Genomic DNA, 17,465 nt, shown 5'->3' on the forward strand with positions numbered 1-17,465 from the left:
TAACAACAATATGACTCTATACTCTACAGTCTTGCAGATGTGTTTTTGTCAAAAGTTATTTCTTTTACTGACAATAACTTGATCTTTTCAGTCAATGGTGTCTTGCACATTTAAATCAACCGGTTGAGGATTTTCACTTATAGCATGACATAACGTTCTTGGGTCTCTGCTGTAAAATTTGTTCCTTCTGGTTTCCTGACGATTCCTAGGAGTAGCATCCAGGCCTCCGCACTTTAAACAAGTTAGGGCATTTTTTAAAGATCTCAAATAATTTCTTAAGTCTGAAAAAAAATTACTCATAGAATTTACATCAGGTATCAAAAAAATAATAACGGGGTTAAGATCAGTCTATTAGGTTACAGGTTACACCAATTCTTTTTTGATGATTGTCAGTGATCACATCTCTTATCCACATTTGTACCTTAACTCGAGATCTACATAGTTTGTGTGGGATTCATAGTAAGCCTCATTCTCCTCCCAGGGATCCCAGGTCACCCTCACCTAAACATAATATATTCCATACACCTATTTATCAAGATACTACCCCCCCCCAGGGATCCCAGGTCACCCTCACCTAAACATAATATATTCCATACACCTATTTATCAAGATACTCCCCCCCCCCAGGGATCCCAGGTCACCCTCACCTAAACATAATATATTCCATACACCTATTTATCAAGATACTCCCCCCCCCAGGATGTTAGGTATAATTTAATAGGGTGGAAAAAATTGCAAAACAATAATTTTAAACCCAAGATAAGAACACTCCCGTGGTTCTGCCGACTACCCAGTTCCATTATTAAAATTTAAGGCATATCAGTCTAGGGGTTTCTGAGTTATGATCGGACATCCAAACAGAGATTACTACTTTAAATAAAGTCATAATCAGAAAGACCTGGAATTAAATTACAGTTAATCAAACAACTTCACATATCTCTGGTAATTTTAAACGCACAAAAAAGTCTGACCCATTTTGGAAATGGCAGGACTAGGGCTATTTCGTAATAATCGAAGTATCACTCATAATTATAAAGTCTCTGATTAATTGTAATTTAATTACGGGTCTTTCTGAGTATGACTGTATATGTATATAGATAAGATACCCCTGCTTCACCTGGAACTCATTCTCATCAGCATCAAAGTACATTGCCTTGATAACACCGGTCTGACCTTTGTAAATAGCACTACGCATGCCAAGTTCGTGATCATAAGCTGTGGAATCGACTTTGGTCCGAACACGGATTCCTGAGAATTAAATGTCAACTCAAAAAGTTATTAAAATTCTCAGATCTAGCATTTATAACCAAAAATTGATCGACTGAAATTCAAGCCCATTTTGACACAAACTTCAGTATTACGATCAAATTACCAAATTACGCTTTAAAATAATTTTTTAGTCTTTTATTTTCCCAAAAGGTCATATTTCAGCGTGAGAAAGCAGAAAACTCTTAAGATTTATGGAAAACAACAAACATTTGAAGGTGATTGAATGATTTAAAAAAAATAAAACCCCCGGTTTCAAAAATTCAAATTCAATCAACCCTCTAAAATGTATTTTTTTTTCAAAAACATGACGCTAGAAGGGGGATTAACTCTTGTTTAACAACCTTCAAGAAACTAAAGAATACAAGGTCTACTGTACCTGGACGTAGTTCATTGAGTCTTTCTCCATCAGAACACTGATTAGTTCCCTTGCAGTTAGTGCAGTTCTTCCTAGCTTTCTTTTCCTGTGTTTTACTTTCATCCTCTTCACTCTCATCTGTCTTATCCCAATTAACATCATAACCATCCTCCTCTTCCTCCTCCTCATCGTCTTCCTCCTCAGACACTAGATAAAGCTCTAACTTTGGTCTCTTATATTCAGGTTTCTTCTTGAATACAAGGTAGGGAAGAATCTTAATTTTCATCCACTTCGACACTCCACTCTTAGGTCCAGAAACCTTCTACAGAATCTCATATTAAATAGAATCTATTGGTAAACTTAGCTCAAGTATTGGTTTGTTTGTATACCATTATTAAGCATCTGAACGGGTGAACAGATCGAACCCAAAGGTATGGAACAAGCATTAACCCAGGGAACGTTCATTGCCTTTAAAAGACCCCAAAAAAGGTTCTATAAAAATCTTTGAATTTTTAAATTATAGAAAAAAATTAAGTATATAAATAGCATTGTATGATTGCTGCACATTGAAAAGCCCCAAAATAAAACAATAAAACGTTAAAATTTCAAAAAATCAAAACACAGAAAGAAGATTGTCTAAAAAGCTTACTTCCAGAAAAGTTATGACTTCTTTTTCTGAGTTATATCTATCTTGAAGTTGAATAATTGTTCTTTTCTTGAGAGTATCCCAGATATCTTTGACCACTGAAACTTCCTCACACTTCTTGAGCACACTGAACACTTCTTCGTAATCGGAGATACCGACTACTCTAACTCTATCCTGGATCATAGTCTCAGACCCTGATATCTGATACTTCTCTCCTAGAACTAGAATCTCGAACAGAGTTGCAACACTTGTCAACCCGGATATCAAGGTTTTGTCTCCGGTATAGAGAAACCTGATCAGAGTGTCGATGCTCTTTACAGATGATCCAATCATCTTAATGGTTTTCAAATCCGGGTTCTCCTTGAATATTCCTCTTAAGACAGGGGAGAGAAGAGAGAGAAAGAACTTGTGAGCTTTAACAGATCCTGAAAACCAAAAAAGGTGCTTAATTTTTTATGTTTTTTATTCGGATCCAGGTTTCCTGAAATGAACAAATCCCCCCGCAGTTCCGAACTCAATATTTTTTCTTCAATTCTTTTCTTGTTTCAAATTATGGCCATTAACAATTTACATTAAGATTTTTGTCCAAAACATAAACATATAATCCCTTAGTATGGATCCGAATTACTGTTGTTTTTAGAAAAGAATTTAGAATATATTCTAAAGACAAAATCTTGGTAAAAGTATTGCGGGGGGGGCAAGAACCTTTAAACAGATAACTGTCTATAGTTGTTTACGGCACTACATCATTGCTAGGTAAATTAGGAAAAAAAACATTAACAATCCTTAAGAATATATTCTTTTTGATATCAGAATTTTTGTGTGGAACATTGTTAAACGCTTGATATCGATATCCAAAAGCGTGTGTGTTGGAAGTTTACCTAAAGAATATCCCTGAACGTCTTGAACATCAATGGCAACATCTGGGGGAACCTGACTGCATTCAGGCTTCAGGAGGTTCAGATAACTGAAGTCACGAAGATTCAGCATTATGCGTCAAATCTGTAACTTATTGGTTTACAACTTTGCTTTAAGTTCTGAAAAAAGGAAATATATTTTGTAGCAGAAGAATTCTTCTTTACTTATTAGAGTGCAAAGTTGACCCTTTAGATCATTCATAAGGGTTATCAAAAAAAATCGAATAGTTGACCTCCGGAAAATTTTCGTAGAATCTGTGCGCTTAATCATATGCACTATGTGTATAAATCCCCTGTTATAGTCTACAACTTTTTGTTATTCATCCAATAGTCCTTTTTGTCCACTATCTAGTTCCTTTATTGTTGGTTTGTGTAGTCTGCAGCAAGTTTGACTATCTTTCGTCTGTCTATATTTTGTATATTTACTATTTAGTCTGTCTGAACTGACGTAGTCACTCGACCTTTGTTTTCCAGTGAGTGGGACCCGCTTCACCCTTTTACTTGTAGCCTACAAAATTCCTGTTAAGCCGATATCCGTATTTTTTCTTGATATTCATCAATCACAATATGCCATGTCTTGGTAGTCAGTTTTCTATACCCTTAAGGGTCATGTTTTGTAATACCCATAAGAAATAACGTGTGTAAATATATACATAGTTTTTTTGAGAGAGAGGATAAATTAAGTATGATCGACTTTCATCAGTTTTAAAGAGATAAAAGCAGGAAATTCTATTCAAAATGTTTCGCAAAGCGCCGAAGAAAAATGCAGTTATTTTTTTCTTAATTGGCAAAATTTAAAAAGTTCCCCACATTCATGATCATGATGGGGTGAAATTTTTTTTTTTTTGGGGGGGGGGGTCAGGCGGGCGAAATAGTTATCTTTATTCAATTTCTTATAATATTATTAATTGTATTCTTCATATCAAATCTTCAGGGGGGGAGGCTAGTTGCGTCTCTGAAAGCTAGGGAATACAACCATCCCTATTCCTGCTAACTTTTTGCTAACAGGATAGAAAAAATGTACAGCATTCTTGAGTACTGGAACAAACCAATAGTCTAAAGTCTAACATCAAGTATAAACCCAAGCATTTTAACATCATTATCAATCTAAAACAGAAAAATGTCGGGTTTTTTATTTAAAAATAAATGTCTCTTACAAAATAAACAACCTTCACCAAATTATAACATTAAACAAAATAAAGTGTTACCGTTTCATCACATTTTAATACAGCATAAAACTATTTATCTTAATAAATAAAGATTTATAAAAATTTTAACAAAGAAATGCAGCTATAACATAAATTTTCCCGAATTCCAATTCTAAATAAAAAAATATCGATTTAATTTCTTCAAAAGTACAGGGTGGCCAAAACTTTTTTGAACCAATCCGTACAAAAATCCGTACATTTTCAGAAGAAATCCGTACAATCCGTACAATTTTCGAAAAACAATCATTTCATGAAAAATTTGCTGAAATGAGTGAAAATTTAAAAAAACGGTGTATTTTCCAGGATAAAATCCGTACAATCCGTACAATTTGAAAACAAATCCGTACAATCCGTGCAATCCGTACAATCCGTACAATTTTAGGGTAAAAAAAAAATCAATCCGTACAATCCGTACAATCCGTACATTTTGGCCACCCTGAAAGTAGTGAATACAGTTCAATTTGATAAGACAGGAATGGTTCTCAGCTCTATTAACACAGATCCAGACTGGAAGTTTAAAGGGCGAACTAGTTTTAGCAACGTAAAAAAAGCAGCATGTATAAAGTAAAGTATTTCAAAGTTGCACAAGTGTATGAAATGCATCACATTTTTAACAACATCACATTACGGATGTGTGTTTGTCGGAAGATATTTCATTTTGAGACCAAAACTTGCTCTATATACTATATAGTCAATAGTGTCTTCAGTTATATCAACAGGTTGAGGAGTCTCGCTGTTAGCTTCAGATAACATTCTTTGGTCTCTGCGGTAAGCACATGTTGTAGAAAGCAGTTTGATTCCAGAACTTTGCACCCTTCCATCCACACCAACCCTTTGCCAATATAGTCTTCAGATCGTCCGATCCTAAATAATATATTTAGATTTATTATGTAAAATACTGAAAGTAAAAGAAGATATTTTTTATGAAAAAGAGACCGACCGTGATGCGAATAAGATTGATTCGTTTTGGAAACTACAAAACATCACAAGTTACGTATTAAGCAAAAAATGAATTTTTATAATTTAAAATCAGAGAATGATTCTTTGTTTTGGTAGACTCTCTCTTTACAGATAGACTTCCCAACGGTGTCATTCAAACCTCTATTTGTTTAGCAATGAATTCCGTTAATTGTTTCTAAAGCATAAAGGAGCAAATCACTGTTAAAGAAAAAGCAGAATTTAAAATACTTAATTTTTAGTTTAAAGGGTACCGTTGTAAATTGGACATGCCAATATTTTTTTAAACTGAGGGTCACTTGAAATACGTTTTCAGTGTCTTAAACTTATAGAAATTTTTTTCAATATATTCTGTGTGTAGTTTGAATGTACCTGTATAATGTGGATCCAGTATGAGCCATGAACAATTGTCTAAATATAAAAAATATAAAATAAAAATAAAGAAACTTTTAAAATATTTAATCAACCTGTTTTCTCGTCCCATGCCACGCCTAGGATAGTGTGTGCGTAAACTCCACCACCGATCATCACGGGGGATCCCTCGCTCTCAAAATGGGCAATCAGGTCACGTGTCTGAAGAAACAAAGATTTGATAAACTTTTTTTTAATCCAAGAAGAATAAATAGACCAAGTCTTGAAATGCAAATAAATTGTTAATTTGATATTTAACTTTTATATTTTTTTTGTCTGAACTTATTTAACTAATCATTAAATCCGAACACAACTTTTCTGAACAATCTAGATGCAAATATTTTAATCTGAATTTATTTTATGTTTTATGTCACTTTGCCTAACTTATCATCGCTCGGGACAATTTAGAGGTAAAACATGTCTTGCCCACGTAAAATATCCCTTGATTAACCATTAGATACTTGACCCGCAAAAAAAATAATATCCCGCACTTACTAAATCACTTAAAAAAAGAAAGTTTTCATTTTCAACGTCACTTTGCTTTACATAACATCACTAATTTTTTACCAAAACATCTCGACCACGTCAAAACCTCGAAAATGCACTATTAAAAACACAAAAAAAGGATCATGTCCTGGACTTTTTGTATCAGCCATACATTAATAGTTAAGATCAGCCATGAAAAAAAAGATTAGTGGTTACCCTGGAAGCTAGTTCTGCCCCTGAGGATACAGAGATGAATCTGGATTGAATACTACACGAAGTTTCAAGAACAAATCCAACCTGAAGACATGTATTATTTTATCAACAATTAAAATTATCAATGGTAAAAACCATGGAAATTCTTTAAGGTCAATTAAAAAAATCCCTAGTTCAAAACTTAAGAATGTGAGAGTTTAAAGATAAAACATAAAAGTTTTGTAAAGTAATGAATTCAAGATTAAACCAGATTGATTAGTGCCGCTAAATTATCCGTAGAATCATGATTGATAAAATTGATTTCAGGGATTTAAATATTATAGCTATAGCTTTGACGGTTAAATTTAGGTCACACGAGGCATTTTAGATGAAACTTTGAATTCAAGTTGCGACTATTTGATATTAAGTTTTGGACTCGGGAGGTATGTATTTTGTTAATAATTACTTTAACCCCCCGTAAAATAATAATTGCTACATTTGGGGGGGAAACGATTTCAAAAGAAAAAAATTTAACCATCTGAAATAGTATTAAAATACAAAAGTAAGTCATATTTTAAGGAGAAAAAAAAACTAAATTTATTCTGTACCTCAGTGCTACCGATCCATTGCTTAGATCCGATGAACTTGGCTTCCTTGTCTCCTATGTCAACCAGACATTTCTGGATCTCACGATGGGTTGGGATCCGGGTATCAGTGTAACCCTAGGATATAAACAAAATTATAACTATGATGTTAAATGGCAGGGCTGCTGGATTCACTGGACACTTTCTTAGATATTTGAATGCTGTAAGTTTTACTTAAAGTTTACTTTTCATGTCGAAATATTTCTCTGAAAATATATTATTGATAATTAAAAATGAAGCAAGCATTTGTAATGTAAAGTGTAAATTCACTCTACATAAAATCACTGAACGGTAAAATCAGATAAATGGTTTATTTGGAAAACTCTTGAAAAGAATTAATGAGTCACAATTCTAACTTCTTGGGGTATATTTTCCGAATATTTAAACTTTGTGAAACAAAATGGAAACTGGGGCCGGGGGCACATACTGCAACCTTATTGCTTGTTCCCAATAAGTGATTTATTTTTCTCAAAAGATATTTTCAAATATAAAAATTCTAATTTAATAATAACTTTATAAATAGTATCTTTATAGAACGGAGATAATTAAAAGAATTCTTCAGCACCTGATGTTTGAACCAAGATATGAGTGTCTGAAGTGATCTGTATGCACAACCCCATCCATCATCATCAAACTCATCCTAAAAATACATTTTTAAAATTATTCTTTTTTTATTGTAGCGACCGGTGTGTTCAACTCACCAGCCACTCACTGCGGTTGTTGGTCAGCCCTTGTAAGAGCCTTACGTTGGGGAAAGCTAGTGGGGGGTTAGAGGTCCGGCATTGGAACAGGTGGTGGGACGGTGCTACCCCCACCTTGCGGCGGTCTGGGAAGTCCATATTAGGGTGTCTTGTGGATTACATTTCATGTGTAAAGTGCTAAATTCAAGAATTATTTTGGATCTGTGGTGTAAGGATTATAAGATATTATTTCATTTACGTCATAGACATTCACAACAGTACCCCTTGAAACAGCTTAAAAACTAAAAAAATAATAAATTCACACATAACATGCTGTTTTTAATCGTTTATGGCACTTCTACTGACAAGTCGCTTGAAATTCCTTCAGGGATGTATATTTGCCTAAAAAATCATTTGCCTACCGATTATTTGGAAAAAATAATCAAAACAGCCAAGAGCTATTTTCCACCCAATTGCTTTATACTTATACTGTTTATATAATCTTCAATTTGTAATTGTAAACTCGTTCTGTATACAGATACATGTATTTTAGCAATAAACTTTATCTTATCTTATCTTAGCTTACCTTTTAGAAAATCATTTATTTGGTGGAGCGTCAAAAAAATATTAGGGATTTTTCGCTGAATTGAAGAAAATTACTTATTTTTGTTATTTTTTCCTCCAATTATCTGAATAATATACACCCCAGAAATCCCTTTAACAATACCTTTCAAGCCATGACAAAAAAATTATGAGTGAAACAACATACCTGCATATAATGGTAATACGTGTACACCCCCTGTACTGTTGCAACCTGTCCTCCCTGTACACCATGCTTCTCAAGAATTGTACTGTGTACATTCATCAACTTATCCTAGAAATACAGTACACTCTAGTACATGCATCATGAATATCAAAGCAATCGATTTAAATTTTTCCTCGCACATCATTTTTCTTCAGGTTTGAATTTTCTTCGAGTTATAATTTTCTTTGGTTTTGAGTTAAAATCATATACTTTTATAGGAAAGAAACGGAAATGCATGTTTAGGGGAGATGATTTATAATGGTATATTTCTAATGAACTTCATTTAGAGTTCTTCAAAAAGATATCTAAAAATTATCAGATCTTTAACGCAGCCGCAGCGTTCAGTAGTCATTATCCCTCATTAAATTGAATAATTAATAAAAAGGATAAAAATAATATTGCAAGTTAATTACCTTACTACTAGGATCAGGCCACTGCCAGGCATTAGCTTTCCTAAAAACAGGCCGATCCATAGGGAGCATAAAGCTGGCATGAATCGATTTCCTAGCAAATATTTACATTATTTTCTATGTATTAAAATTTTAAATAATTAATCAAACAGTTAATCAATCATGTAAGATCTGAGGATCCTTATAAACTAATGTGTGTTCAGGGTGTTCAGCGACAAGACGTTACTCAGTGTGTTCAACCAGGAATTCTCTACAAACAATCGATCAATCACACGGAACTCTACATGCACAATTTTCTACATTTAATCACGTCTTCAACTCTATATAATTAATTGAGATTTTTAATATATAACTATTTAAAGGCCAATTTTTATAATGAATAACCTGATTTTATTTTATAATGCAGAACCTGAGTTTTATGGTTAAAATGTTTTATAATTTAACTCATATATATGATATTAGCCAAAACCTATATATTGTTTTTAAAAAAGCCTAAGCCTCAAAACTTTGAAAATAATGAGTTTTATCTTTCAGAACACAATGGGTTAGTTGCCCCCTTTTAACCTGAAATTGTGTTTCTTTCTCCAGGTCTATAAATCATCCGTAATAAATACTTAAGGCTAATAAACGTTGAATGTTCCTTACACAACGTTGAAAATTTTATTCCTACGGATGGTTTATAAAATATATATAGATAATTGTGATTGTTGTGATTCCTCTAAATAGTTCCGGGCTCATATCCGTGCAAAAAACCAGGTGAAAAATTGCAAATATCTAAAATGAGCTTAAGTAATATCCTGACTTCTCACAAATCTCTCAACGTAATTCTCATGCTAGGCTGGCACGAGTCCTGTTGATATATAAAAGTTATTACCTGGTCTCCTATAGGTAAAAATGAGCACAAATCAATACATACATCAATCTATCTATCAATCAATCATTCAACCCCCCAACCAAATTCAATCTTTATATGTAGGATAAAAAAGATTTTTAAGATGAAGGAACCGGGTAAGTGATTTTTCAAGAAATTCTGTGCTAATATCAATATGTCAACAAAAAGTCGACTTGATTTAATCAAATCGATCATATGAAATAAAATCAATAATCCAATCTAGTAAGTCCCAAACTAACAACCTGTAATCCTCGAATATTGTATTATTAGCAGCAGTTGGGTAGATGATGGTAATGAAGTGTGGTAAACCATCAGGCTTAAAATGGAACACCTGAACATTATTTTTTTTCATCTGAGGAGTAGAACCTATCTTCTGAACTGAATATTCAGATAAAAACCTAACCTGAGGAGTCGAAGCTATCTTCTTAACTGAATATTCAGATAGAAACCTAAGCTGAGGAGTAGAAACTATCTTCTGAACTGAATATTAAGATAGAAACCTAAGCTGAGGAGTAGAATCTATCTTCTGAACTGAATATTCAGATAGAACCCTAAGCTGAGGAGTAGAAACTATCTTCTGAACTGAATATTCAGATAAAAACCTAACCTGAGGAGTAGAAACTATCTTCTTAACTGAATATTCAGATAGAAACCTAAGCTGAGGAGTAGAACATATCTTCTGAACTGAATATTCAGATAGAAACCTAACCTGAGGAGTAGAAACTATCTTCTGAACTGAATATTCAGATAAAAACCTAACCTGAGGAGTAGAAACTATTTTCTGAACTAAATATTCTAATATAAAACTGACCTGAGGAGTAGAAACTCTCTTCTGAACTGAATATTCTGATAGAACAGATGCAGCAATATCTCCTATTTGACGTGCAACACACCCCTTTAGAAACAAAATATTAAAACATAAAATGTAGATCTTTTACATGACAAAACCAGTGCTTAGGATCCATTTTATTTTGATGCGGATGCGGATCCTGGATCCACCCCAAAAAAAAAATGAATACGGAATACGGATCAAGGTCAAGAACATAACTTTAAGCTTTAAAGATATTTCAACAAAAGAATTTTCAAATTGTTTTTCTTCTTTTTCCCGGCTTTTTAAACTTAATGAAAATTTCAAAAACAAAGAAATTTTTAATAATCTCTCTTTTCATCAGTTTAAATAGTTTTAAGAGAAAATTTTTATTTTTTTCTCTGATTCTGGATGATATTTTAGAACCGAATCAGTGGATCCGCATATTTTTACGATTCGGATTCAGGAAGCCAAAATGTTGCGGATCCAATTGATCCGGATTCTAAGCACTGGACAAAACAAACACTAAAATAATGCTCATCTCGAATTTTTCATTTCAAATCAATCCATTAATGAGTCAATCAGTCAATCAGTCAGTCAACCAATTAAATAATTAATCAATCCAATCCAATCCAATCCAATCCAATCCAATCCAATCCAATCCAATCCAATCCAATCCAATCCAATCCAAATCCGAATCAGAACCTAAATCCAGAAAAAGAGATAAAAGTAACCTTGAGAACATCCATAAGATCTTTAGATTTAGAATTTGCTGGAACTAAACCTAAAGCATCTATACACACTGGGACAGAGATAGTCTTAGCTTCCTTCTTCTCATAGTGGATAATAGGGGCACAACCAATAGTCCTAGATTAGTAGAGATTAATAGATAGAGATATTCTAGTTTCAATGATGAATTCTAGGTTAAATCTTGTATTCTAGGGTAAAATCTTGAATTCTAGATTGAATTTTGTATTCTAGGTTCAATGTTGAATTCTAGGTTCAATGTTGAATTCTAGGTGCAATGGTGAATTCTAGGTTCAATGTTGAATTCTAGGTTCAATGTTGAACTCTAGGTTCAATGTTGTATTCTAGGTTCACTGTTGTATTCTAGGTTCACTGTTGAATTCTAGGTTCAATGCTGAATTCTAGTTTCAATGCTGTATTCTAGGTTCAATGCTGTGTTCAAGGTTTTAATATTGTATTCATGTTTAATTTTGTATTCTATGTTAAATGTTGTATTCAAGGTTTAATGCTGTATTCTAGGTTGAATGTTGTATTCTAGTTTGAATGCTGTATTCTAGGTTTAATGTTGTATTCTAGGTTGAATGTTGTAATTCTAGGTTGAATGCTATATTCTATGTTCAATGATGTATTCTATGTTCAATGCTGTATTCTAGGTTCAATGTTGTGTTCTAGGTTCAATGTTGCATTCTAAGTTTAATGTCGTTTTCTAGGTTCAATTTCGTATTCTAGGTTTAATCTAGAATTCAATGTTCAATGCTGTATTTCAGGTTAAATTCTAGATTGAGGTGCTGGGTAATGGGTAATGTGTACCTGGATGTACAGGCCGGGTTGGTCAGGTTCCAGAGTAGATTAAACTCAAGTCTATCCTTTCTCTCAACCTTCTTTCTTTTTACAGATCCAGAACCAAATCCGTCGTCCTCCTAAAAGTATATATGTAGATAAGTGATAGTGGGTAATTATATGTAATTGTAAGTAGGGAAAGGTAAGGTTAGGTGATGTACTTAGGTATAGATAAAACAAAACAAAAATAAGTAGAGATTTAAATATATATAATATATATTATAATATTTATATAGAATTTTTTCTACTTTTTTGAGACAACTTTTTGTAATTCTAGGCTTCCAAGTTCAAAAGACTTTCTTTAAGGTCATGTGAGGTCTCACACAAACCTTGGGCCCGATCGGTTAAGCCGTTTTGACGTTTATTGGATACAAACGGACATGCAAGCAAAGTATATATACATATAGACACTAGGCTTTCAAGGGCGCTTTGCACTAATTCTCTTTTTCAACTTTTAATTGTGGCTCTATCTGTGTGCAACTTATTTTTAAAAATATAAACAATAACGAAAAAGGTCATGGAATTATAATATTTTCAAAATTTTACAAGAATCAAAAACTTAAAAACAAATTTTTGTAATTTTGATCATCCATAAACCTTCCCTGGGATCATGCGAGGTCCCACACAAAATGTGGGCCTGATCGGTTCAGCTGTTTTGACGTTCATTGGATACAAACGGACAGACAGACTTATTCAACTTTTAATTGTGGTTCTATCTGTGAGCAGTGAGCATCTTCTCTTTGTAAAATATAAAAAGATAACGAAAAAAATTCGCGGATTTAAAATATTTTGTAGAGCATTTTCTAAATTTTACAAAAATCAAAATCTTTTTAAATACAAATTTTTGTAATTTTGATCATCAATAAATCGATCCTGGGATCGTGCAAAGTCCCACAAAAATTTAAGGCCAGATCGGCTTTGCCGTATATACTATACATATATTATATATAAATATGAAACATGATTTTAAAATAAATACCTCTGGAGTTTGAGTGAACTGCCACAAATCATCAACAACCGAATCTTCTCCGACAGGTCCAACAATTTCACAATCTTCCTCATCTTCCTGATGATTAAAATATTAATATTATTATATTTCAGATAACACGTTATGCTTGATTTAAAATTCGGTGATGGTGATGGACCAAACCTCTATAGAGTAAAAAAGTACATGTTAGTTCCACATTTATTGAAAATATATTTCGGTCTGGGTTGACCCTCGTCAGTTCTTGAGATTGTTTCTGTCACAAAGGTTAAAAACAAACAGGAACACATCCTTATATCAAATCGACATTTCTTTATCAATTATTACTCTTCAGTTTTCAAGTTTAACTATTCTAAACTCCGCCCCCACCACCTTCGTTGTCTATTTATGCAACCTCGATAGTATCCATATATTTATTATGATATTTCTCTATCTTAAACATCTATCTATCTTTATCTAAACCACGCAACCTCTTAAATTTTTCAATTTTTTCTCCTTGCATACTAATATTCAAATTACAATATTAATTAAAACAGAGGGTTGAACTTAATTCAAGTAAGGTTATGTATTCGATAAGACTTTTGTGGACCGAGGGCTGCATCCCAGAAATGTTAAAATATTTAAAATATCCCATTAAAACAGTTATTAAAGTCACGATATTTCCTAATAAAGTACAGATAACCCTGTTGTAAGTTGTAACACCCTGATTTACCTGTGTTAGTTGACCAGCCTGGTTTGCCCAGCCTGTGCCCAGTCCCTTCTCTATAAATCTGTGCAGAAAAATTACTTGTTCTCCATCCAGGACATAGCTTCCATAGGGACAAGTAACCTTAACAAAACAAGGTAAATATTTAAAGACAGTTCTCCCTCTAAATATTGAATCAACAGCAAGACTTGCTAAAATTCATACAGTTGGCCCCTTCTTTTCTAATAGAATAAGCAGTGCTTAGGATCCGGATCCGTAAGATTTTGGTTTCCTGGATCTGAATCCGGATCCAAGGGGTAAAATATCAACCAAAAACTGCAAAAAAAAACCTTTTTTACTCCTGAAACCAAAATCGGAACTTTTGCAAAAAATAGAGATTATAAAAATTTCCTCATTTCTGAATAGTTCAAGTTTTAAGATAAAAATATGCGAAAAAAAGAACAAAATTTGAAAATTATTTTTTGTAAAAAAGATTCAGTAAATCTTTTAGAAATGACCTGGATCCTTATCCATTTTTTTCCAGTGTGGATCCAGGATCCGGATCAAGAAATTCTTGGAATTGGCAATATCATTATATTTCAAGAAAAAATTACACATCCAGCTCAATCTCTTTGTAAGATCTGAGGATCTTTATAAACTAATGTGTGTTCAGGGTGTTCAGCGACAAGACGTTACTCAGTGTGTTCAACCAGGAATTCTCTACAAACAATCGATCAATCACACGGAACTCTACATGCACAATTTTTTACTAATCAATCACGTGTTCAATTCAATAATTAATTGAGATTTTTAATATGCAACTATTTAAAGGCCAATTTTTATAATGAATAACCTGATTTTGTTTTATAATGCAGAACCTGAGTTTTATGGTTAAAATGTTTTATGATTTAACATATATGTATAATATTTAGCCAAAACCTATATACTGTCTCGCCAAAGCCTAATTAAAATCTAGCCTAAGTCTCAAAAACTGTAAATAATGAGTTTTATCTTTCAGAACACAATGGGTTAGTTGCCCCCTTCTAACCTGAAATTGTGTCTCTTTCTCCAGGTCTATAAAAAAGATTTAATCAGTGCAAATAGAGGTGAGCCGAAGAGAAAGAGTTCATGCTCGCTCTTATGTTTGTAGTTATTACCTGGTCTCCTATAGGTAAAATTGAGCACACTCTTGATCAATAAATACCTTCTCAATAAGATGCTTGAATCCAATTGCAATTTCCGGCTTGGTTAATCCACAGGTTAAATCCATCTTTCCTCTAAACAACGAAAATTCAGCTCATGAAAGTCATTCAGTAGTTTTCCAATTTTGTGATCGTAGAATAATTTATCGAAAAAAACTTTTAAAAAATGGTAATTAAAACATTAATTTTATGAATAAAACTGGAATTTTTTCTCTTAGATGGTCCCTAGTCTTACCTCACTCTGATGGTTACAGTCTGCTCTTTAAACTCAGATTCTCCCATCACCACAAGATCAGCTTCAACAGGCTCACCCTAATCAATCAATCAATCATTTAATCAATCAGTCAATCAATCAAATAATCATTTAATCAATCAGTCAATCAAATAATCATTTAATCAATCAATCAATCAAATAACTCATTTAATTAATCAGTCAATCAGTCAATGAATCATTTAATCAATCGGTCAATCAATCAAATAATCATTAAATCAATCAGTAAGTCAATCAATTAATCAATCAATCAACCAACCAAAAAATCATTTAATCAATCAGTCAATCAATCAACCAATCAAATTATCATTGAATCAATCAGTCAGTCAATCAATCAAATAATCATTTAATCAATCAGTCAATCAATCAACCAATCAAATTATCATTGAATCAATCAGTCAATCCATCAATCAAATAATCATTTAAATCAATCAGTCAATCAATCAATAATTTAATCAATCAGTCAATCTATCAATCAATAAATCAGATAATTAATTAATTAATCAGTCAATCAATCAAAAAATCATTTATTCAATCAATCAATCAATCAATTAATCCACCAATCAATATTAGGCACTCAATACTGATATAATCAATTCATGGAGGTTGGTACCTAACTTTGTAAGAAATTGCCCTAATCCACAAGGTCTGATCTCGATATCCACAAGATAACTTTATGATTTAATCAGTTAAACAAAGAGCTGAACCGCAATTTCGATTTGACCTTTCGACGATATTCAAATGCAATTTTAACTCATGGGTCGGTACTTTCAGAAAGGCAATACAAGAGATCCTACCCCAGATCTCAATACACACATTTACCTGGATGAACTGATATGCTTTGAGGGTTCCGGCTTGCTTGAGAATACACATTGGAACCTGGTCCTCCTGCAACATTCAACCTTGTAACAGCTTAGGAAAACAGTATAAAATGCGAAAATTTGAAGTTTATACATTTCAACTGTCAAGTTTTCAAGTCAAGTCTTCTACAAACAAACTACGTTAATGAAAAAAATATTTTAAGAATACAATCTTTAAAGACAATAATTATGACCTTGGGTGGAGTTGGGAGTTGGTTAATGAGCTCCAATCCTTCATCTACTCCACCAGTCTCAGTACAAACAAATACCCCTTAACATATATATTTTGAACAAACTCTATCAAAGAAAATGTAGTCGCAACTTCTATATATTTTTAGAATGGCAAGTACGACTAACAAAAGTGTCAGCTGATCAGTGATCATAGAAAAACTAAATATTTTTATTTTTCTCCGTAAAAATTAATTATTTTTAATCCTGTGGCCGAATTTAAAGAATTTGAGCGGCGGTTTATATCCGCCAAAACCCGGTTTAAATTAAGCGCCGGCTTTAATCTTGAAACATTTGATACAATTTTAATTGGAACTAACCATATTCAAACCGTGGCTTAAATTTAAACCGCCGCTCAAATTCTTTAAATTCGGCCACTGCACGGAACATGAATTAAATTGTCAGAATTCGACACGTTTAAGATAGAAAAACAATTCAATCTTTAGAATTCTTGATGAGCTAGAGTTGTAAATATGCAGGATTTGCTTGTGCAAACAATATACTTAAAATAGATAAATAGAAGCTAAATTATTTTATGTTTGTTCTTGTTAACAAGCATTATGACAATTTACAACATAAGTTTTCCTTGATTTCTTTTATAAAGATTTGATATTTGTTCATTTTTCGCGTTTTTGCGTATGTTTAACTAGAGTGTTGAATAAGATCTGGATCTTTTGTCCATTCTTTATTTTATAACAACACTTGATATTTGGGTTCTAAGAAAAAGAAAGAAAAAATTTTGTTTGAGAATCCGGATCTGGGTTAATGAAGCCAAATTATTGCGGACCCGGAGCAGGACTTGAAATGGTAAATGTTGTAATGATTTATACCGGTTGGTTCTATTCCACATGGAAGCATTTCATTGAGTAGTTCCAGATCCTTCTTTCCATCACCTGAGACAATAAATATACATAGAATATATCTTTTTATATAAATATAATATATATGCTTATACAAATATGCATTA

The 17,465-nt window shown here is 32.7% G+C and overlaps 1 protein-coding gene across 3 annotated transcripts; it reads right to left on the reverse strand.

Moving 5' to 3' along the window:
• Positions 1-4,304: 4,304 nt before the first annotated feature.
• LOC111715471 (ufm1-specific protease 2) lies at positions 4,305-17,391 on the reverse strand (the record flags this gene model as incomplete). 3 transcript variants are annotated; one of them, XM_023490799.1, is given in 20 exon segments in its annotated part: positions 4,305-4,507; positions 4,849-5,259; positions 5,725-5,763; positions 5,820-5,925; positions 6,466-6,546; positions 7,050-7,163; positions 7,651-7,725; positions 8,535-8,639; positions 8,984-9,074; positions 10,115-10,203; positions 10,684-10,767; positions 11,415-11,547; positions 12,238-12,347; positions 13,247-13,333; positions 13,965-14,081; positions 15,142-15,214; positions 15,375-15,451; positions 16,233-16,298; positions 16,465-16,541; positions 17,329-17,391. In XM_023490799.1, coding segments are annotated over 19 exon segments (1,709 nt in total), but the record flags the coding sequence as incomplete, so codon positions are not given.
• Positions 17,392-17,465: the final 74 nt, after the last annotated feature.

This window comes from Eurytemora carolleeae, unplaced genomic scaffold (assembly GCF_000591075.1).
Source record: "Eurytemora carolleeae unplaced genomic scaffold, Eaff_2.0 scaffold1793, whole genome shotgun sequence".
NCBI classification, from domain to species: Eukaryota; Metazoa; Arthropoda; class Copepoda; order Calanoida; family Temoridae; genus Eurytemora; species Eurytemora carolleeae.